Raw genomic sequence first — 22,289 nt, 5'->3', positions numbered from 1 at the left:
CTTGTTTTAAGATCCAAGGGGATTGGATCTGGACTCACCAGGAATTGGTGGGGGAAAGGGGGGGGATAGTTAAATTTTCCTTGTGTTAAGATCCAAGGGGTTGGATTGGTGTTCACCAGGAACTTGGTGAAAAAACCTCTCAAGGCTACCCAGGGAGGGGAAGGTTTTGGGTTGAAAGAGGTGTTCCAGACACAGATCTGGATGGTGGCAGCAAACCCAGATCTAAGCTGGTAGTTAAGCTTAGAAGTGTTTATGCAGGTCCCCACATCTGTACCCTAAAGTTCAGAGTGGGGGAGGAATCTTGATATGGTGGCAGAGCGGTGGGATCATTTTAAACCAAAAGCCAATAGGATTTTTTTCCTCCTTTCTAGCTGCTTAGAAAGCAGCCTGAAGACAGAGGTGTTAAGTTTTTTTAACAAGGGTCCTTGTTAAGAGAAGGCTTCAAGCTGTGAGCAAGCAGCCAGCAAAAGGAATTTACAAGCTGAATTGTTTTTCTTTCTTTCTACCTCTTGGGTATAGCTAGTTAGAAAGTCTCTGTTAACCAAGCAGCCTTGAGCTGAGTGCATCCCAGTTTCAGTGAACTGCAGAGGGGTCGAGTATCAGACAGGTAGCCATATTAGTCTGGATCTGTAAAAGCAGCAAAGAATCCTGTGGCACCTTATAGACTAACAGACGTTTTGGAAGCTCATGCTCCAAAACGTCTGTTAGTCTACAAGGTGCCACAGGATTCTTTGCTGCTTCTGCAGAGGGGTGTGGCCAAGCACAAGAAAGCAGGAAAATGAGTACCAGTGACGCCGCTAATAAACTAGAGCTGGCCAGACTGGAAGCAACAGAGAAAGAAAATGAACATAAGAGACGGATGGAACTAAAACAATTAGAAATTAGTATTTTGGAGGCAGAAAATGCAAGGGAAGAAACTGCCCACAAGAGAGCTATGGAGGCGAAACAAAAAGAGATGGAGGAGAGGGAAAGAGAGAGAAAACATGAACTGGAATTAGCAAGGGCTAAGCAGGAGTTACCAGCCAACCCTAACAACCCTTCTCCAGGTACCGCTTCCCATCCCAGAAAATTCCCCACCTACAAGGCAGGTGATGATACTGAGGCCTTCTTAGAAAATTTCAAAAGGGCCTGCCTTGGGTACAGCATCCCTACAGACCAGTACATGATAGAGCTGAGGCCATAGGTCAGTGGACCCTTAGCAGAGGTGGCAGCTGAAATGCCTAAGGAACACAGGAATGATTATAAACTTTTTCAAACCAAGGCCAGAATCAGAATCGGGCTAACACCTGAGCATGCCCGTCGGCGGTTCAGAGCCCTAAGGTGGAAACCAGATGTGTCATTTACCCGACAGGCTTACCACATTGGAAAGAATTGGGATGCCTGGATTGATGTCTGGTCCCTCTTAGTCCCAAGAGCGAACAACCCCCAAAACAAAGAGCACAAACAAAAGCCTTCCTCCCACCAAGATTTGAAAGTATCTTGTCCCCTTATTGGTCCTTTGGGTCAGGTGTCAGCCAGGTTTCCTGAGCTTCTTAACCCTTTACAGGTAAAAGGATTTGGTGTCTCTGGCCAGGAGGGATTTTACAGTATTGTACACAGGAGGACTGTTCCCTTCCCTGTATAGTTATGACAGGAAGGAAAGACCTGAAAAGAAAAACTCCCCCACCCCCTGCCCCAAGAGCACCTAAAATCCGAGCTGCTAAGAATCCTCTGCATGACCGTGAGGTGCAGCAGCCAGAATCCAGACAAGACCAACCTTGCCTGCTGTGGCGTTAGGAGTGTGATATAACATCTCATTGAAAAGTGACAGGGCTAGAAAGAGTTAATTACCTCCCAGACTGACCTGACCCAGGCCGAGCTTTAGAGACTGGTTAGGAAGATCTGTAAATGAATAGAGCTTGGAAATGCAGCCGGCATTGTTAGAGATCTCAAGGGTAGATGTTTGCTCAGAGCTTGTGATATAAGCAAACAAGTCTTGTCTATCGCTAGAGCTTTGATTCAAAGATCAAAAAAGGAATATTATCATTTAGGAAGACACTGGAGTGAAATAGTATTATTGTCTATGTGTCTCTTTGAAGGTTGTGGTCACCTGTATCTGAACTGTTTGATGGATAAATTACCCTGTGCTAATTGCCAGGATGTTTGAGAGAAGGAGAGTTGAATTGATGAGAGAAGATTTTCAGGGATCATCATCATATCTGACAGGTGTGTCTGGACGGAGGCCTGAGGCTGGGCATTCTAAGGGAACTGCATTATCTGGACTTCTGAGGTACTATAGAAGCTGTTTTGGTAAATCCAAGTATTGGAATATCCACCAGTGTTTGGGGTTTGTCTGCCCCATTCTGTTTGCAGTTCACCCTGGTTGAGTGGCCTCAGCTGGCTCCCACGGACAGCATCCTCACACCTGGCCAACAGGGAAAGTTTGCCTGCCTGATCAGGACAGGTGAGCAGAGCATTGTGTGCTTAGCATGTGTGTTCTGCTTGGTGATTGTTAATAACTAGAAGATCAGGATAGTGCTGTGTGAGGTTCTTTCACTGGTAAAAAGATCTTACAAACCTGCAGAGAAGTAGCCCTGAGCCCTAGGAACTGGGTGTGACGAAGTGGGGGGTTTTCTTGGTGTTTTCTGTGATTTCCAGTGGGTTGCATGCACAGGGGGTGGGACTCAGTGTCCCTGGGTGTTACTGGTTTAATGAGGTGAGGGGAGAGGGAGTTTGTTGCTACAGAGGACCAGAGAGGGACTCGGGACCCCGACTGATGGCCTGGAGGATGGAGACCCCAGCAACTGATGACCTGGAGACCCAGCTCAGGAGTCGCAGCCGTTTCTGGCCGGGGGGGGACAATGGGCTGCAGAGTGAGGACCCCGGTGACCTGACCAGCTGCTTCCAGCCAGAGGAGGGCTGAGAGGAGAGGAGACCCAGACCTTCCTGTTTACCTGGAGAGAAGACAATGGACAGAGGGGGCTTGGGGCCGGGGATATCAGAGGCCTAGCTGGGAAGCAGGGGGGCTCTGGGCTGGAGAGGGGGAGCAGGCAGAGCCCCCTTGGATGCAGGGGGACCGGGATGTGCTGGGCTGAGGGAGGCCAGGCCTGAGGCCCAGAGAGTTTCCTGTGCTGGGTTCAACTCTCAATAAACCCTCCTGTTTTACGCTTGCTGAGAGTCGCTCCGGGCTAGAGAACAGGGCTGCATCAACCCCTTTGGGAGTGGAGGCCCGGAGGTTCCAGAGCGCGTGGACTCCCTGAGGGGGCCCACGGCAGAGACAGACATGCTGAGGCTCGGAGAGGTGCGGCTCCAGGAGGTGGAGGGGCCTGACCCCGAGAGAGAGAGAGTGGACCCTCGAGAAGGGCTGTCGCACTGAAAGGGGCACCCCCCACGGACCGCATGGGGCCAAGAGTGGGCACGATCTGTGAGTCCATGACACTGGGTAAAGGTGGGTGCCCTGGAGTGTGCGGGTACCACCACCCGCCCTCAACTCCCAGGTCCAGGTGGTGACAGGAATCCACGCGGCAGCACTGGGCAGGGGATTGGCATGTCTGGGGCCACTGCCTAGCTGTACCCTCTGCAAGTGCTTTGGGGCAGCCTGTAGGGACAGGGACCAAAACTCCCAGCACGGGCAGCACTGTGCAGCGGGCCCCGAGTCTGCAGCTCCCAGCAGGGGCAGCGCCATGCACCGGGCCCCGAGTCTGCAGCTCCCGGCACGGGCAGCGCCGCGCAGCAGGCCCCGAGTCTGCAGCTCCCGGCACGGGCAGTGCCTCGCACCGGGCCCCCGAGTCTGCAGCTCCCGGCACGGGCAGTGCCTCGCACCGGGCCCCCGAGTCTGCAGCTCCCGGCACGGGCAGTGCCTCGCACCGGGCCCCCGAGTCTGCAGCTCCCGGCACGGGCAGTGCCTCGCACCGGGCCCCCGAGTCTGCAGCTCCCGGCACGGGCAGTGCCTCGCACCGGGCCCCCGAGTCTGCAGCTCCCGGCACGGGCAGTGCCTCGCACCGGGCCCCCGAGTCTGCAGCTCCCGGCACGGGCAGTGCCTCGCACCGGGCCCCCGAGTCTGCAGCTCCCGGCACGGGCAGTGCCTCGCACCGGGCCCCCGAGTCTGCAGCTCCCGGCACGGGCAGTGCCTCGCACCGGGCCCCCGAGTCTGCAGCTCCCGGCACGGGCAGTGCCTCGCACCGGGCCCCCGAGTCTGCAGCTCCCGGCACGGGCAGTGCCGGGCAGCAGGCCCCGAGTCTGCAGCTCCCGGCACGGGCAGTGCCGGGCAGCAGGCCCCGAGTCTGCAGCTCCCGGCACGGGCAGTGCCGGGCAGCAGGCCCCGAGTCTGCAGCTCCCAGCACGGGCAGTGCCGCGCACCGGGCCCTGAGTCTGATCAATCACTGTCCCAGCACAAACAGCGACTGACTGACCCAAACGGAACTTCTGTAGGTCCAGAACCTGCACCCCAAACGCAGCACCAGGAGGGGGCACTTAAGGGCAGGAAAGTGGTTAGTGTGGGAGGTCAGAGCCTAGAGAACCCCCTGGGCCCAGCGTGCCCACCTCACCCACGCTGGCAGCGGCACTGGCCTCCACAGAGCCTTGCCACACAGATCGCAGCCCTGCTAACTCACCTGGTGTTCGCCTTCTGGATCAGTTTTCCCCACTTCTCCTGCAGGCCTGAGAGGCCCCCGCTCGCCCACTGTCCGTTTGTCCTGGCAGCATGCTCACGGGGCAGCCATCTGTCCTGCAGGACACACTCCACTCGGGATCTCCGCTCCTCCAGAAGCCGTTTCAGGAGCTGTTTTGGAATCAGGGCATGGGGTGATGGTCGTGCTGTCCTCATGGCGAACCCAAGGGAATCTCCTCCACAGCCTAGGCGCGTCCTGGCCCTCAGCCTGCACTCTGCACAGCACCATGCACGCAGAGGACCAACCCACTACACCCCCCAGCAGGGCCAGCTGCAAGCAGCAGTCAGTTATCCCCAGCCCCGGGGGGGGAGGGGGAGCAGACAGACTGCAGGCAAGGCAGGAGCAGTGAGAGGAGGGCCATGGCAAGCGCTGCAGCATGGTCGGGGGGGCAGTGCCTGCCCCAGCCCCCAGGGCACAGAGGCTGTTCAGCATCCATCAGGAGCAGCTGCCGAGGCTAGAAGGGCTCACTCCTGATGCGCTGCCCAGCACTGGGCCGTGGGCTGTACACGGTGCCTCCTTTTCATGCCCCGCCTAGCGAGAGGAGCAGGCAGCATCCATCCTGCAGGCGAGCCGTGCTCAGCCACACACAGCTGGGATGCCATGTCCTGGCAGCTGCCCCAGGACCCAGCAGGCACTGCCCACCTCTCCCCAGAAACCCCTGGGAGGGACCCCAGGGGCTCGCTCACCTTCTGCTCCTGCAGCTGGGCTTTCAGCACCTTCACTTCAGATGAAGGGGGCTTCTGGTTGGCAACCAGGTCCTCCATGTCAGCCACCCAGGTCAGCAGCGTCTCCAAAGTGTCCTGGGCCTGCTCCACACTCAGCGAGCCCTCTGGGAGCGTGATGGCCTGCAGAGCACCCTGGGGAGGAGAGGTGAGAACCTGGGGGCTGCTGGCTGGTTATCATGGGCAGGATGCAGCCCAGTGCTACGTTAGCCCCATGGCATCAACGGTCCCGGTGAACAGCAGTCCCAGCCCTGGGCACCCCGTCACTTTCAGCAGCATCCTACCCCCTGCCCCATGGTAACTGCAGTGCCAGGCACATGTGGGGCCAGCCCTCCCCTCACCCCACTTATCGAGGTCATTGCTCACCCTCGGGGCAGCTGGTACCTTTCTGCTGAGCACGGCCCACTGCTCCCGCGAGCTGCCCAGTCGGCAGGCAGGGACCCATTGCCCTGGAGCTGGTGAAGAGTCAGTCACAGAACAGCTGCTTTACATCCCCTGGACCAGGCCCCAGGGACTCCGACCCTCTGCTTCCAGCCTTGCACAGCAGCTGGGAGAGCAAGGCAGAGACCTCACGCACCACGACTACTGCCTCTGCTGAGAGCCAGCGGCTTCCTGGGCAAAGCCGGGGCGCAAGGCGATCCCCCCTCCAGCTTGTTGCTGGGAAGCAGCAGCCACGGCCCAGCCCCGTCTGGGCACAGGGATGAACTGAGCTCCCTGGGTGCTCAGAGGAGGGTCGGGTGTGTGGGGCAGTGGGAATGTTCAAGCTGTGTCTGTGAATGCTGAGTGGGGAGTATTGACTGGGGAAGGTTGCATGGGAATTGGGCTGGGACAGCCTTGGGGAAGGGAGGACACCTGAGCGTGTAACCTGAGAACCCAGGAGGGGGGTTGGAGGCCAGGTAACACCTCTGCCCGAGACACTGGGCAAAAGACACAAAGGCAGGAGGAGGAGGCGGGGGGCGGGGAGGGGAGGAGGCTGAGTGAGAGGCTGGGGAGAGTTTCAGTTTGAAGCTGGCTGGGAAATGGAGAGGGGCCCCGACGGGGCTTGGGCTTCCCAACGGGGCTGTGGCCTTCCTGAGGGCCCCGGATGGACCTAACTAAAGGGGGTCTTGCTGTCTGTGCCTGCAAGACCTGTCTTGGACTGTGTTCCTGTCGTCCAAATAAACCTGCTTTACCGGCTGGCTGAGAGTCCCGGTGAATCGCAGGGCCCTGACTCCCCCACACTCCGTGACCAGGTGCCACGTCCCTGGGAGCTCTCCCTACAGGTTGCATCCGGAGAGGCTCTCACACCATTTGGCCAGGGGCCACTGCATGGCCTGGGCATGAGGTAGGAGGGATTTGCTGGCCCGCTCAGGTGAAATGCAGGAGCAAGAAGCCAGAGAGACACAGACAGAAACCAGGTTCCACAACCCAACTCTGAGCTCCAGTGCAGGGGGCTCGGGCTGTGCCTGAGACGGGCTGGAGCCAGGACAGCCCTGGGTGACAATGTCTCCTGTGAAAGGAGCACTACTGTTCACTGTATCAGGGGAGCCCTGTTAGTCTGGATCTGTGAAAGCAGCAGAGAGTCCTGTGGCACCTTACAGACTAGCAGACCTATTGGAGCATGAACTTTCGTGGGTGAATACCCATTTCGTTGGTTCACTGCGAACATGGTCCCTGCTCAGCACCCAAACCACAGCACGAGCCACAAGAAACAGCCCGCCCAGCCCAGCCCAGCCCAGCCCCCGTAAGGCACCCACTCAGCCCGACCAGCCTGGCCCCCCCAAACACCTGTCCGGCCTGGCCGGGCCCAGCCCCCATAATGCGCTCACCTGGCATTGGAACCCACCCACCCAATGCACCTGCCTGGCCCAGCCCCCCAAAGCACTGACCTGGTCCAGCCCAGCCCTCCTCCACCCCCCCAAGCACCCACCTGGCCCGGCCCAGCTCCCCCAAAGCACCCACCTGGCCCAGCCCAGCCCCCCCAAAGCACCTGCCCAGCCCCCCTAATTCAACCTGCCCAGCACCAGAGCCTGCCTGGCCTGGCCCCCCCAAAGTACCTGCCCAGCCTGGCCTGGCCCATTCCCCATAATGTGCCCACCTGGCACTGGAACCCACCCACCTGGCCCCCCCAATGCACCCACCTGGCCCAGCCCCCCCAAAGCACCTGCCCAGCCCCCCTAATTCAACCTGCCCAGCATGAGAGCCTGCCTGGCCGGCTCCCACAAAGCACTGGCCTGGCACCAGAGCAGGCCCGGCATGGTCCCGTAATGCACCCTCCCAGTACCACAGCCTGGCCCTCCTCACACACCTGCCCAGCACGGGGGCCCAGCCTGGCCTGGTGCCCCTGAGTCACACCTGCCTGGCACCACAGCCCAGCCATGAGAGCAGAACCTGCCCGGAGCCAGCCACGCCAGGCTGTCAGGGACGCTCTGAAATGGTCCAGCAGCTGGAGATCACTGGGACACCCTCCCCCCACCCCCAAAGACTCGGGCCCTGTGCAGGCAGTGGGGCCATGGGGTGTTACTTGAGCCTGAAGCACCCCCCCCCGCACCGCTGGTGGGCTCCCCACCCCACCGGATAAAGGCCAGGACTCCGGGCCTGCTGGGGGGAACCCCACAAACAAACAGCTCCTGGGCAGCGAGCCCCCTGCAGAGCCCTGCAGCCACACCAGCCCCGGTCTGGGGGGATCCAAGAGGCTGGCACCCGTTATTAACCTCCGTCCGCTCCCCGGCACACTCCGTCAGCACCTTCACCATCCTGGTGACAACGGGCTCCCCGCCCGGGTACTCGGTCACCTCCACGATCTCCGTCACGATGGTCTCCGTCACCTCGGTCACCTCGGTCACCTCCCTGGTGCTGACGGGCTTCCAGGCCCAGCTGCTGCCCGAGTCCCTGTGGGGGGCTCCTCTCGGGGGGGTCCAGGTGGCCTCAGCTGCCTCCAGCTGGGCTTTGAGGGAGTTGCAGCCCCTGCTCCCGTTCTGTACCTTGACCTCCATGTTGTTCTGCTTGGGCAGGGGGCTGCTCAGCTGGCTCTTAGCCGAGCCTAGGCTCAGGTTCCAGCCGTTCTCGATCACCGGGTTCAGGGGTGACTTGTCGGGGGCCCCGGCTCTGGCGTCACAGTTGTTCCTCCCCACCGGGTGCTCAGGGCCAAGCCCCACGTCCTTCAGGAAATCCTCAGGCTTCTGGCTCTTGTCTCCCAGGCAGCTGGGCCTGCCCAGCACGTTCCCCATGGCCAAAGGGTAGCACAGAGCAGGCCGGCCAGGGGCCAAAAGCTCAGCCCTGCTGCTCAGAGTCAGCCTAAAACAAACGAGGGGCAGCCACGTTACTGGCCACTCGAGACACGTCAGCAGGCACCTGGGGACCTGTGTCCCGCCTGCATCTCACCTGCGGGCCCAGGTGCCCCCTGGGAGTGTGGGCCGTTCCCACCCCCCGGGAACCCACCTCAGGAGCCGCCTGCTGCTGTGGCGCTGAGGCTGCCTGGCATGAGAGGGGCCCAGACTGAGGCCCATCCTGCCACCCCGGGCACCAGCCCCCAACATGGGGGTTTCAGCCCTTCCAGCAGGTCCCTTTGTTTCCTGCCCAAGTTCCTGCCATGGGAGCAGTTCAGCTCCCAGAGCCCGGGCAAGCATCTGAGCCGGCACCGGGCTGCGAAGGGCTGACCTCCCGGTGAGGGGCCAGGGGCAGAGCAGGGCGAGGAAACAGGGTTAGGGAGAGGGGACAACAGGGCGCAGAGGGATTTCCAGGGCTGCCAACTCCAGGCTTTGCCCCAGGCCACCTCTGGGCTGACAGAGCATTCCCGGGACCTGTGTGGCGGACGATGCCAGTGCTTAGGGGGCTTGTCTCGCTAACGGGAATGTAAATGAAAGGGAATGAGGGAGGCAGCACAGGGCACCGGGCAGATGGGCAGCTGCTTCCAACTGGCATCGCTTAGTACCATTGGATTAACTCCTGGGCAAGCTGGAGCCAGGAGAAAAGAGCCATCTGTCTGCAGCGCCCTGACAAAGGCAGCACCGGGGGGTCTGAAAGGGGCAAGCTGCTACAGACAGTGGGGCTGGCGAACCATCCGTCACTGAAACACCCACACTCCAGACAGGAGTCAGACAGCCGTCCCCATTCTGCGTTCAGCCAGCCACAGCCCATAAATCCCAGCATCACCCAGACATGGCCCCTCCATCCCTGCGCAACCCCCCAGCCTCACCATCTGCACCGCGCATCCGTCACTCAGACACCAGGACTCAACATGTCCCCCAGACATGGAACGCCTGCCACCCCCCACCACGGAGCACCTGCCACCAGACACCAACCTGCTGCTGAAACACCCCCACCTTCCCCAGCAGTCACCCATGGGCGGCGTCCTGCACCACACACATACCCGCAGGCAGAGTCCCTACACACACACACACACACACGAGTCCCTACACCCTGCAACACACTACCCTGTGAGTTGGAGCCCATATATCCTGCTCGCCCACACACACATGGGAACCCCCACACTCTGCAACCAATAACCCGCCTAGAGTAAATCAGCAACTGCACGAGACCCCTACCCATGGAACGCAAAGTCTTCCCCCAGGGGAGTCATACAGGAGCCACCGGCACCCTGCGACTGACACGCACACACACACACACACACACACACACACACACACACACACACACACCCCGACATGCACACACCCCAATACACACACACACAGAGATACATGCACACACACACACCAACACACACCAACGCACACGCACATACTGACACACACACCCTGACACACACACACATCGATGCACACACACACACACACACTGACATCCACCCACCCACCCTGATGCACACACACACCGACGCACGCGCACACTGACATATGTGCACACACCCTGACACACACACACACACCAAGATGTACACACACCAAGGCATGCACACACTGACACACACACACTGATGCACACACACACAGACGCACTGACACACACACACACAGATGCACTGACACACACACACGACACACACACACTGACACACACACACACACACTGACACGCATGCACACACCAAGATGCACACACACCAACGCATGCACACATTGACACACACACACACTGATGCACACACACAGACGCACTGACACACACATACACTGACATGCACACACACACACACACACACACACACACACACACACACACACACACACACACACTGACGCACACACAGGAACTACCTACCCAGCTCTAGTCATCTCTGAAAGGAGCCGCTCACCCACCCAGCTCCTCTCCCTGCACCCACCATGCCCTGGCGCTCAGCCAGCCACACCCTGCCGCCCTGGCAGGAGCCTCCAGGCACTGAGCTGTGTCCGGGGGCAGAGGAGGGAGGTTAGAGCAGGTGGCTTGGGGCCCAGGACGCCTGGGTTCTGTCTCGCCAGCATGGGTCAGTCATTCCCTGTGCTGGGCACAGGTTCTCCAGCTGGTGGGAGGAGAATGAGACTTACCCCTCGGTAAGGTGCCCTGAGCGCCGCGGGCCAAAGACTGGTACAGGGAGAAAGTCAAACGGCTCATTCCAGCGTGTGACAGACCCATGGGCAGCCTGTGGCCTGGGACAGGCCCGAAGCAAGGAATAAGCGGGCGAGTCAGTCGCTGCTCTCTCTGTAGCGTCCGGCCAGCCGTGGGCATGCCGTGGGCTCCTGCGGCCTGGCCTCGGGGCTGCCGCGCGAGGCTGGCAGGGCCGGGCCCGCCGCACGGGGCGGAAGTGTGAGCACCGACTCCAGCAGAGACTTTGGCTGAAGTTACAGAGGCAGTGACATTGCCTGGGCTGCCTGAACTGGCCTCATGCAAACCTGGTGGTGCCGGGGGGCCTTTTGTGCCACTTCAAAGGCACTTGGCTGGCGTCTGCGTCCCGCGCTGGCCAAGTTCCTCCAGTGGGGTCTTCTCAGCCTGGCTCGGCGCAGGCTGCTGGGAAGGGCCCAGCGAGCCCCTGAGGACAGCCCGGCCCCGCTCTTCTCTTCACACGCTTGCTGGTGGCTTGGAGCTGTCACTCTGCGTTGCAGATACCAAGCTGGAGCTTGCCATGGGGACAGGGCGGAGAGGGGCTGCTGCCAAACCAACTTTCCCGAGCCTCCACCCTCGCGCTGCCCAGGGCCGGGCCTGCAGGAATCCTGGTGCCAGGCCCCGATGCCCGCCCTGCTGCCCGGGGCAGGTAGCAAAGTGCTGGCCGGGCCGGAGGAGAGGGTGGCCTCACTCTGCAAGCATGGAAGACCCTCCCTCGCCACCTCCCCTCCCCCTCTGACCCCTCTGCACACTCGCACTAATACAATAAGCCTGTCCCGTTAACTCTTTGCTCACTAATTCACAACTGGCCCTGTTACCGGGGAAACCCTCTGGGGACTCTCAGCCATCCTGGGAGGGGAAGGGGGCCAGGGTTTCCCACTAATAGCCCATGGTGGAGTAGCAGCTTTCCCATAGGATTGCGGCAGGGTTCCCCCCGGGGCCAGGGCCGACCAGCCGCAGTGCAGCCTGTGCCAGCGCCCCAGCCCTAGGCCAGATGCATGAGGGGACGATTTGGTGGCACTTGGGGTGGGGCTGAGGCGTGGCTGGGATCCAGCTCACACCGACGGGGCACACAGTGGCACAGAGCCTGGAGGGGGCTGCCCGTGCTAATGGAACAGATCCGGGGTCTCTCTCACACGGCAGAGAGGCAGGCTGGGCACAGGATCCGTCCGGCTTCCTTCTGCTCCACTTGGGGAGTCCTGTCCAGCAGCTCCAGTGACATGCACCACGGCCCCCGGCTGGGCACCCTTGGCCTGCTCAGCACCATGGGATGGGAGCCCCCACATTGCCGGGGCTGGGGCTCACCCCCTGCCTGCTCCTGGCTCCCTGCAGAGGGAATGTCCAAGCTGCAGGCCTGGCTGGCTAACAGGATTACAGGGGAGCCGTCGGACCCTGCCCCCGTCCCTGGCTTCCCCCAGTCCCCTTCACTCCCCCTGGGCTCTGGCGGTCTGCCAGTCAGAGATGGGCACAGCGCCCTCCCCCAGGGCTGTCACGCCAAGCACTTTCCAGTGTGGCCCGGCTCTGTGCTGGGCCGGGTGCTGCTCCTCCAGCTGCAGAGATGGGGCCCTGGCCTGAAGGCAGCTCCTGGAAAGCTCAGACCTTTCATCCAGGAGCCACTGCCCTCTCAGTGCCAGGACCAGTGCCCTGAGTGGGGCAGTACCAGGAACAGGATCCTCTGCCCCTCCCTGGGATGGGAGCCCCACAACCTCACTGGCTTTTGCACTGCGCACACCACACCCCACTGCAAACCCCACTCTGATTTGCTGCCCCCTCCCTGTTCCCCCCTCTGACACAGCCCTCTTTGGGGGGGAGCGGCTAGTGCATTGGGCCTCGCTGCGTGGAAGGCGAGCGTGGGGTGCAGAGGGGCCGCCGAAGGGGGAGCCCCCAAAGCAAACTCTGCCAGTATGACCAGGGAGTGAGGGGCTGTGAGTGCCTAGCTGCCCTTCGGACAGGCGGTTCCCAGGGAGCCCAGAGCTGATGGATGGGACTCGTTCAATTGCTCCCCCGCCCAGCGAGGGCTGTGCAGCAGAGGGGGATGGTGGGGTGGGGGCAGCAAGTCAGAGTGGGATTTGCAGTGGGGGTATTAGAATATTGTGGGGCACTCCTTGCGGCGGGGGGGTGCCTGAGCTCTCGCTGACCAGCTCTGTCCCATCCCGCGGCTCTGCAACCTGCCTACTGCCCTGCTCCGAGCGCCCACCCAGGGGCTTGGAGCCGAGTGCCAGACAGAGCCAGTGGGCAGGACCCATCTGTGCCTGGCCCCCACTTCCCAGACTCTGTAGCTGCTCCTCCTCCAGCCCCGGGTTCATCCACCCAACGCCCCTGCCCCCGCCAACCGCCCTGCCCCCCACCCCCTCACCCTGCCAGCCCCCACTCAAACCCTTTGCTCTGTCCCCGTGGCCCACAGGAGCTCAGGCTGAATGCCTCGAGCCCCATGTGCCGGGGGCTCACCTGCCTGCTAAGGAGGGGCAGGCCTGTGCTCTCCTTCCCCAGGGCAGGGCAGGGCAGGGCACACTCCCCCCCCGCCCCGGGCAGGGGGCTCCGTCCCCCCCCCACTCCCCGGAGGCCAGAGGGGAGCCGAGCTGAGCGCAGGCGGCTGGGATCTGCGGCCTCGGATCTGGGCGTTGGGTGGGGTTTGCGGCTGGCTTTGTCTGTGCGGGGGCTGGAATGAATGGCCCTTTCAGTTTGTGCTGTCATGGATGCCGAGGGAGCCGTGTGAGGCCAGGCCGGAACAAAGGGCGGCGGGGAAGGATCCCATTCACCCCGCTGCCTGGCGGGGAGGGGCCGGCCAGGGCCGTGCTGGGCAGCTGGGCTCTCCGGCAGCCTGGCCAGAGGAGGGGGGCACGTTAACTCCCTGCACACCACACAGGGGCTGTGAGCACATGGGGGCACAGGCTGAGCAGGGACCCGCGGGCATGGGGGGAAGTGGAGCGGAGGCTGGACAAGGACACTTGAGTCTAGGGGGTGGGGAGCTGGGCAGGGTCACCTGGGGGTACGGGCTGGGCAGGAACATACTGGTCCAGGGGGGCAGCTGGGCAGGGACACACAGGTCCAGGTGTGGGGGGAGCTTGGCACGGTCACATGGGTCTGGGGCGGGGGGAGGTGACCAGGGTCACATGGGTCCAGGAGGGCAGCCCAGTAGGGACACATGGGTCTGGGGGCAGGGGAAGGTTGTGCAGGGACACATGGGTCGGGGGGGAGGGCTAGGCAGGGACACATGGATGGGGGGCTGGGCAGGACACATGGGTGTGGGGAGGAGGGCTGGGCAGGGACGCATGGGTCTGAGGGGGAGGGCTAGGCAGGGACACATGGATGGGGGGCTGGGCAGGGACACATGGGTCTGGGGGGAAGGGCTAGGCAGGGACACATGGATGCGGGGTCTGGGCAGGGACACATGGGTCTTGGGGGCCTGGGCAGGACACATGGGTTTGGCGGGGAGGACTAGACAGGGACACATGGGTCTGGGGGGGAGGGCTAGGCAGGGACAAATGGATGGGGGGCTGGGCAGGACATATGGGTCTGGGGAGGAGGGCTGGGCAGGGACACATGGGTCTAGGGGCGAGGGCCAGGCAGGGACACATGGATGGGGGGCCTGGGCAGGAAACATGGGTTTGAGGGGGAGGGCTGGGCAGGGACCATGGGTTGAGGGGGAGGGCTGGGCAGTGACACATGGAAGGGGGGGCTGGGCAGGGACCATGGGTTGGGGGGGAGGGCTAGGCAGGGACAGATGGATGGGGGCTGGGCAGGACACATGGGTTGGGGGGAGGACTAGGCAGGGACAGATGGATGGGGGGCTGGGCAGGGACCAGGGGTTGGGGGGGAGGGCTAGGCAGGGACAGATGGATGGGGGCTGGGCAGGACACATGGGTCTGGGGGGGAGGGCTAGGCAGGGACAGATGGATGGGGGGCTGGGCAGGACACATGGGTCTGGGGGGGAGGGCTAGGCAGGGACAGATGGATGGGGGCTGGTCAGGGTGACATGGGTCTGGGGGCTGGGCAGGACACATGGGTTGGGGGAGAGGGCTAGGCAGGGACAGATGGATGGGGGCTGGTCAGGTTGACATGGGTCTGGGGGCTGGGCAGGACACATGGGTTGGGGGGGAGGGCTAGGCAGGGACAGATGGATGGGGGGCTGGGCAGGAACTAGGGGTTGGGGGGAAGGCTAGACAGGGACACATGGATGTGGGGCTGGGAGGGACCAGGGGTCTGGGGGGAGGGCTAGACAGGGACACATGGATGGGGGCTGGTCAGGGTGACATGGGTCTGGGGGCTGGGCAGGACACATGGGTTGGGGGGGAGGGCTAGGCAGGGACACATGGATGGGGGCTGGTCAGGGTGACATGGGTCTGGGGGCTGGGCAGGACAAATGGGTTGGGGGGAGGGCTAGGCAGGGACACATGGATGGGGGGCTGGGCAGAGACCAGGGGTCGGGGGGGAGAGCTAGGCAGGGACAGATGGATGGGTGGGCAGGACACATGGGTTGGGGGGGAGGGCTAGGCAGGGACAGATGGATGGGGGGCTGGGCAGGACATATGGGTCTGGGGAGGAGGGCTGGGCAGGGACACATGGAAGGGGGGGCTGGGCAGGGACCAGGGGTCGGGGGGGAGGGCTAGACAGGGACACATGGATGGGGGCTGGTCAGGGTGACATGGGTCTGGGGGCTGGGCAGGACACATGGGTTGGGGGGGAGGGCTAGGCAGGGACACATGGATGAGGGGTCTGGGCAGAGACCATGGGTCTGAGGGGGGAGGGCCCCCTGCCAGCGCTGCCTAGGGCGGGTAGCGAAGGGCCCAGGATGGGGCTGTGCCCGTCACCCCCCATGCAGCCCAAGCCCAGCATGTGACGGCAGGTGGGGCTGGGCCGTGGGGCTGGGCTGGGGACAGGGCTGGGCAGGCTGAGCCCCCTCGGGCAGGGAGGTCCAGGCTCCGGCTGGATGCTGGGCAGCCCCGGGGAGCCCGGCAGGTGGAGATCCGGTGGCAGCCCTGTGGCCAGCTGGGCTCCCAGCGCGCTGCCAGGGGCTCCGGGCAGGGGGCTACAGCTCCCGGCCCCCAGCTCGCCCCGGCTCTCACCTCTGGGCTGGGCTCTCCGTGGGGCAGGGCCGGGAGCCTCTCCTCCATGGCGTCCAGCCAGCGGCGCAGGGCGAGCAGCTGCTCCCGCACTTCCAGCCTCCAAGCCTGCCGCTCGCTCCTCTTCCAGTCCCTGGGCGCAAGGACAGGGCACGGGGAGCGCTATGGGGGCAGCGCCAAGGGTGCCCTGCCTCGAGCAATCTGGGCCCCTCCCCACCCCTAACCCGCAGGGCTGCCTGGGGCCGGCCTCTCCCCACCTCCAGGGCCCCCACCCCCATCCCCCGGGGCTCCCACGGGACTGGCACCACCACACCCCCCAGGATCCCCACCCCCACCCCCCAGGGTTTCCTGGGGCTGGCCCCTCCCTACCCCCCAGGATCCCCACCCCCATCCCCCAATGCTGCCTGGGGCCAGCCTCTCCCCGCCCCCCAGGGTCCTCACTCCCATCCCCCTGGGGCTCCCTAGGGACTGGCCCCACCCCAGCCCCCCAGGATGCCCACCCCCATCCCCCAGGGCTGCCTGGGGCCAGCCCCTCCCCAACTCCAGGCTCCCACCTCCATCCTCCAGGGCTCCCTAGGGACCGGCCCCTCCCCTGGGGGTACCTAGGAAGTGGCTCCCCCCCCAAGGATCCCCACCCCCATCCCCCAGGGGCTCCCTAGGGACTGGTCCCACCTGGGTTTTTGCAGCATAGCTGCACCTTAGATCGGGGGTCTCACATGCCTTCTTGATTAGCCCCCCCCAGATGCTATAAAAAACGCCAGGGCCCAGCAAGGTAGGGGGGACCCTTGGGCATAGTCATAGTTTTACTTCTATTGAGGGGGGCAAGGGCTGGCAGGGCTCGAGCCAGGTCCACACAGCGGGGTCCAGGGAGGCAGCGTCACCTCCACCCCCGACTCTCTCACAGGTCACCCAGCCTGTCCAGGCTCTCGGGGGACGCAACCAAAACATAGAACTCAAAGTGGGGACTCAGTGCAAACAGTCTGACATCCGCTCAGGGTGCAGGGAGGGTGCAGCGAAGGGTTGTGTGCGGGTGGGGGGCAGCTCAGGGTGCAGGGAGGGGCTGTGTGTGGGTGTGGGGGCAGCTCAGGGTGCAGAGAGGGGGCAGCGAGGGGCTCTGTGGGGGCAGGGGGCAGCGAGGGGGCAGTGGGCGGGGGTAGCTAGGAGCTGTGTGTGGATGCGGGGGCAGTTCAGGGTGCAGGGAGGGGCTGTGTGTGTGTGTGGGGCTGCTCAGGGTGCAGAGAGGGGGCAGCGGGGGGCTCTGTGGGGGCAGGGGGCAGCGAGGGGGCAGTGGGCAGGGGTAGCTAGAAGCTGTGTGTGGATAGGGGGGCAGTTCGGGGTGCAGGAAGGGGCTAGCTAGGGGCTGTGTGGGGGCAGGGGGAAGCTCAGGGGGTAGGGAGGGGCAGCAAGGGGCTGTGTGCGGGTGGGGGGCAGCTCAAGGGGTAGGGAGGGGCTGTGTGCGGGTGAGGGGGCAGCTCAGGGTGCAGGGAGGGGGCAGCAAGAGGCTATGTGCGGGTGGGGGGGCAGCTCACGGTGCAGGGAGGGGGTGTCTAGGAGATGTGGGTGGGTGCGGGGGCAGTTCAGGGTGCAGGGAGGGGCTAGCTGAGGCTGTGTGGGGGCAGGGGGCAGCTCAGGGTGCAGGGAGGGGGCAGCAAGGGGCTGTTTGCAGGTGGGGGGGCAGCTCAGGGGGAAGTTCAGGGTGCAGGGAGGGGCAGCAAGGGGCTGTGTGCGGGTGGGGGGGAACTCAGGGTGCAGGGAGGGAGTAATTAGGGGCTGTGTGAGGGCAGGGGCCAGCTCGGGGCAGGGAGGGGGCTGTGTGCAGGTGGGGGGGGCAGCTCAGGGTGCAGGGGGGCAGCTCAGGGTGCAGGGAGGGAGTAATTAGGGGCTGTGTGAGGGCAGGGGGAAGGGAGGGGGCAGCGAGGGGCTGTGTGGGGGCAGGGGACAGCTCAGGGGTCAGCGAGGGGCTGTGTGCGGGTGGGGGGGCAGCTCAGGGTGCAGGGAGGGAGTAATTAGGGGCTGTGTGAGGGCAGGGGGCAGGGAGGGGGCAGCGAGGGGCTGTGTGCGGGTGGGGGGCAGCCCAGGGGGCAGGGACGGGGTGGCTGGGGCTGTGTGGGGGCAGGGGGTAGTTCAGGTAGCGGGTTGCTAGGGGTTGTGTGCAGGTGGAGGGCAGCTCAGGGTGCAAGGAGGGGCAGCGAGGGACTGTGTGGGGGCAGGGGGGCAGCTCAGGGGGCAGGGAGGGGGCTGTGCGGGTGGGGGGCAGCTCAGGGAGAAGATAATTGGGGGCTGCAAGGGGATGCTATTGGAAGCTTAAAGCCATCACAGTGTCCGATGCCGACCCCATGCCTAGGCCTGGGGAGATTCTAGACAAGCAGAGGGGGATGGAGAACTTGGCCCTGGCAGACACTGATAACATGTGCATCTTTAGCCAGACCTGGGAGGAACAGGTGTCCCAGGTGAAGAGGGGGCTGGGCTGCCTCAAGGAGGTGGGACTGACGGTAAAAGCTGGGAAGTGTAAGGGGGGACGGCAGAGGTGTTGTGTCTGGGCCACAAAGTGGGAAGCGGCTGCCCAAGCCCAGAGCTGGCCAAGGCCAAGATGGGGGCTCTTAACCAAGGGAGCCCAAATTGCAGACCAGGGTGCTGGGAGAAGACCCCATCCCAGTTTGAACCCCAGGGGTATTGGAGTGGCAAAAGGGTTCGGGCCACATAAACCTTCCCACATACGGCCTGCAAGTGCCATCGAGCACACCCGACCTAAGGGAGGGCGTGAGACTGGACTGTCCTGGTGTAACTCACACCGAGGAATGGGAGAGATGCTGGGGCATCCATGGGAACATTGGTGGGTTCGAACTTCCTCAGGTCACTGGCTGAAGTGACCTCGCTCAGTTCAGTCTCGAAGGGGGGAAAGGCTGTGACGAAGTGGGGCTGTTCTTAATGTTTTCTCTGAATACTGTGTTGGTGCCTCAGCTCTGGCCGACCCTCTGTCACCTGGCACCTAATGGCCAGGCCCTTCCCCCCGCAAGGGGATGCTAAAGGTGGGAGAGAACAAAGAGATCAGGTGACCTCCTGGCCCGGGAAAGGGGCTGAGCAGAGAGGAGGGGCTGGAGGGGATTTGGGAGTCTGGAGCCGGCTGGGGTCGAGGAGTGAAGTGCAGATGTGGGGATCTGGCTCACTGCCCCCCAGAATGGACCCAGCCGAGGGGTTCGGCTCGCAGTACCTACAAACTCTGTTTTAGACCCTGTTCCTGTCATCGAATAAACCTCTGTTTTACTGGCTGGCTGAGAGCCAGGTCTGACTGCAAAGTGGGGGTGCAGGGCCCTGTGGCTTCCCCAGGACCCTGCTGGGACAGGCTCACTGTGGGAATCGCTCAAAGGGGCAGAGGATGCTGAATGCACCAAGGAGAGACCCAGGAGGTGAAGCCGTGTGAGCTTCTTGCCCTGAACAAGTCTGCTCCAAGGGAGAGGAGGCTCCCCAAAGTCCTGCCTGGCTTTGTGAGGAGCAGTTCCAGAGCATCGCCTGGGGACTCCATGACATAGGCCAATGCTCAAACCACTGAGCAATCTCTCCCCCCTTTGATTGATTGATTATTGATACAGAACATGGTTGCAACCAAAGTCCTGTAGTGGCACCAAATCTTGTATAAAGGGGGTCAAATAAGGTGTCTAAGACCAGGTTATGGGTTACTGGTTATAATTATGCTGTCTGTATGTCTGTATCATTTTGTAGTTGAAGTTATGAATATTGGCTCTACACTGTCTGTATTTCAGACTTGTGCTATGCTTCTGGGAGACATCTCAGACAAGTTGGTGTTAGCTCTGCCTAGCCTGGCCATTAAGGACCATCAGCTACACAATTGACCCACTGAGGGAAGGCAGATACGCCTTGTAACTCAGCAAAGTGCAAGGACTTGCCAATGTGACTCCAGACTCCATTTTGCTGTAATTTTCCACAGTAAGAACAAAGAAGTGTTCTTACACCTGGAAAAGACTATAAAAAGCTGATGCCTCATCTCCATCTTGTCTTCAATCCTGCTTCCTACCTCTGGAGGGACTTTGCTACAAACTGAGGCTCTACACAAGGGACTGATGACCCATCCCAGCGGGGGATGTTCCAGAGACTTGATTTGAACCTGCAGTTTACTCCATCACTGCTACAAGCCTGAACTAAGAACTTTGCCATTACTGGATGTAATTGATTCCATTTAACCAATTCTAGCTCCCATCTGTATCTTTTCCCTTTTATGAATCAACCTTTAGGTTTTAGATGCTAAAGGATTGGCAACAGTGTGATTTGTGGGTAAGATCTGATGCGTATATTGACCTGGGTCTGGGCCTTGGTCCTTTGGGATCGAGAGAACCCTTTTTCTTTTACTGGGGTGTTGGTTTTCATAACCATTCGTCCCCATAACAAGTGGGACTGGTGGTGATACTGGGAGACTGGAGTGTCTAAGGGAATTGCTTGTGTGACTTGTGGTTAGCCAGTGGGGTGAGACTTAAGTCCTCTCTGTCTGGCTGGTTTGGTTTGCCTTGGTGTGCAAAGGAACCCCAGTCTTGGGCTGCGACTACCCTGTTTTAAGCAATTTGTCCTAAACTGGCACACTCAGCTGGGTCCTGCCAGAACCAGCATAGTTACAGGGGCTGTATGTGGGCAGGGGAGCAGCTCAGGGTGCAGAGAGGAGGCAGCTCAGGGTGCAGGGAGGGGGTAGCGAGGGGCTGGGTGCGGGTGGGGGGCAGCTCAGGGTGCAGGGAGGGGATAATTAGGGGCTGTGTGCACGTTCGGGGCAGCTCAGGGTGCAGGGAGGGGGTGGCTAGGATCTCTGTGGGGGCAGAGGGCAGCTCAGGGTGCAGGGAGGGGTGGCTAGGGGCTGTGTGGGGGCAGGGGGTAGCTCAGGGTGTAGGGAGGGGGTGGCTAGGGGCTGTGTAGGGAGCAGGGGGTAGCTCAGGGTGCAGGGAGGGGGTGGCTAGAGGGTGTAGGCAGGGGGCTCCTGGCTTCAGTGCTGGGGCTGGGGGGAACCAGGTTTCAGCCGTGGGACTCCATAGCCCCCTGAAAGGGCTCCCTGACCCCTAGTGAGCTGCGGACCCCCGGTGAGGTGGCCATTTAACCCCTTCCATAGCCAGAAGGGGTCACTTCCAAAGGCAACTGCAGGAGCCTCATTCCTGACTCCCGGGGCCTCCACTCTTGTGTTGACCTGGAAAGTGAACCAGGGTGCAGTTTCCAGGGCTCTGGCCCCCCCGTCGCTCTCCTCCCCGCCTGCGCCTCGTGTCACCAGGTCCACCTGTGCAACGGGCGTGGGACGTGCTCCCATGGCAGATCCCCTTCGCCGGCGCCCAGGGCAGGAGTGGCCCTTTGGCCCAGGTATGAGTGACTCTGGGAGCGCTGGGCAGGGCAGAACCCCCCCCCCCCCCCCCCCGGAAATCAGTCTTTCCTAAAGCAGCCTGGCAGAGAGACCAGTGCAAGCAGGAAGGGAACCCAGCCCTCTGCTGTGCCAACTCATGGACCTAGACAGGGCTTGCAACTGCCATCTGGCAGGGTCAGGAGCCCGTGTTTGCTGCTCTCCAGTCTGCCCACCCGGGATCCATACCTCTCCAGCCCCTCGGGGCCTGGCGTGGGGATCTCCGGGCTCGTTCCAGAGAGACCAGCATCATCCACAGCAAAAAGCTTCTGCAAAGATACCGCAGGGAAAGGAACACAGTTACAGCTCTTCTCCAGCCGCTCTACACCACAGCACCCAGGGCTTCGAGCGGGTGACAGCCCAGAGGCCAGCATGCCACTGCAGACTGGGCAGCGCCCACTCGGTAGGGAGCAGGGAGCAGGCCAGGGACAGGCACAGACTGGGCTGACGCTGCAAAGCTCAGTGAGGACAGAGAATGCCCTTATCATAACTTTAGTCCCAGATTTGGACCTTAGCGTCCAAAATATGGGGGTTAGCATGAAAGCCTCCAAGCTTAGTTACCAGCTTGGACCTGGTACTTGCTGCCACCACCCAAAAAATTAGAGTGTTTTGGGGCACTCTGGTCCCCCTGAAAAACCTTCCCTGGGGACCCCAAGACCCAAATCCCTTGAGTCTCACAACAAAGGGAAATAATCCTTTTTCCCTTCCCCCCTCCAGGGGCTCCTGGAGAGATACACAGACACAAGCTCTGTGAATCCAAACAGAGTGACTCCCCCTCTCCGTTCCCAGTCCTGGAAACAAAAGCACTTTCCTCTTCACCCAGAGGGAATGCAAAATCAGGCTAGCAAATCCAACACACACAGATCTCCCCCTGATTTCTTCCTCCCACCAATTCCCTGGTGAGTACAGACTCAATTTCCCTGAAATTTCCCAGTAAAGAAAACTTTAA

The 22,289-nt window shown here is 61.9% G+C and overlaps 1 protein-coding gene across 3 annotated transcripts in view; it reads right to left on the bottom strand.

Moving 5' to 3' along the window:
* The window catches only part of LOC127044436 (microtubule-actin cross-linking factor 1, isoforms 6/7-like), a 119,242-nt gene extending 97,636 nt beyond the window's left edge, over positions 1-21,606 (bottom strand). For all 3 annotated transcript variants that reach the window (XM_050939287.1, XM_050939289.1, XM_050939288.1), the window contains exons 1-5: positions 21,530-21,606; positions 15,958-16,087; positions 8,065-8,647; positions 5,336-5,506; positions 4,593-4,759 (exon numbers count right to left, since the gene is read on the bottom strand). In XM_050939287.1, coding sequence (XP_050795244.1) covers positions 4,593-4,759; positions 5,336-5,506; positions 8,065-8,647; positions 15,958-16,087; positions 21,530-21,593 — 1,115 coding nt within the window. In that variant the 5' untranslated portion in view covers positions 21,594-21,606. The remainder of the gene's footprint in view (positions 1-4,592; positions 4,760-5,335; positions 5,507-8,064; positions 8,648-15,957; positions 16,088-21,529) is intronic.
* Between the last annotated feature and the right edge of the window lie 683 nt (positions 21,607-22,289).

The sequence above is a fragment of the Gopherus flavomarginatus genome, chromosome 2, assembly GCF_025201925.1.
Source record: "Gopherus flavomarginatus isolate rGopFla2 chromosome 2, rGopFla2.mat.asm, whole genome shotgun sequence".
Classification (NCBI taxonomy): Eukaryota; Metazoa; Chordata; order Testudines; family Testudinidae; genus Gopherus; species Gopherus flavomarginatus.
Note: the sequence above shows the minus strand (reverse complement) of the source record. Positions and strands in the feature narration are given on the sequence as shown.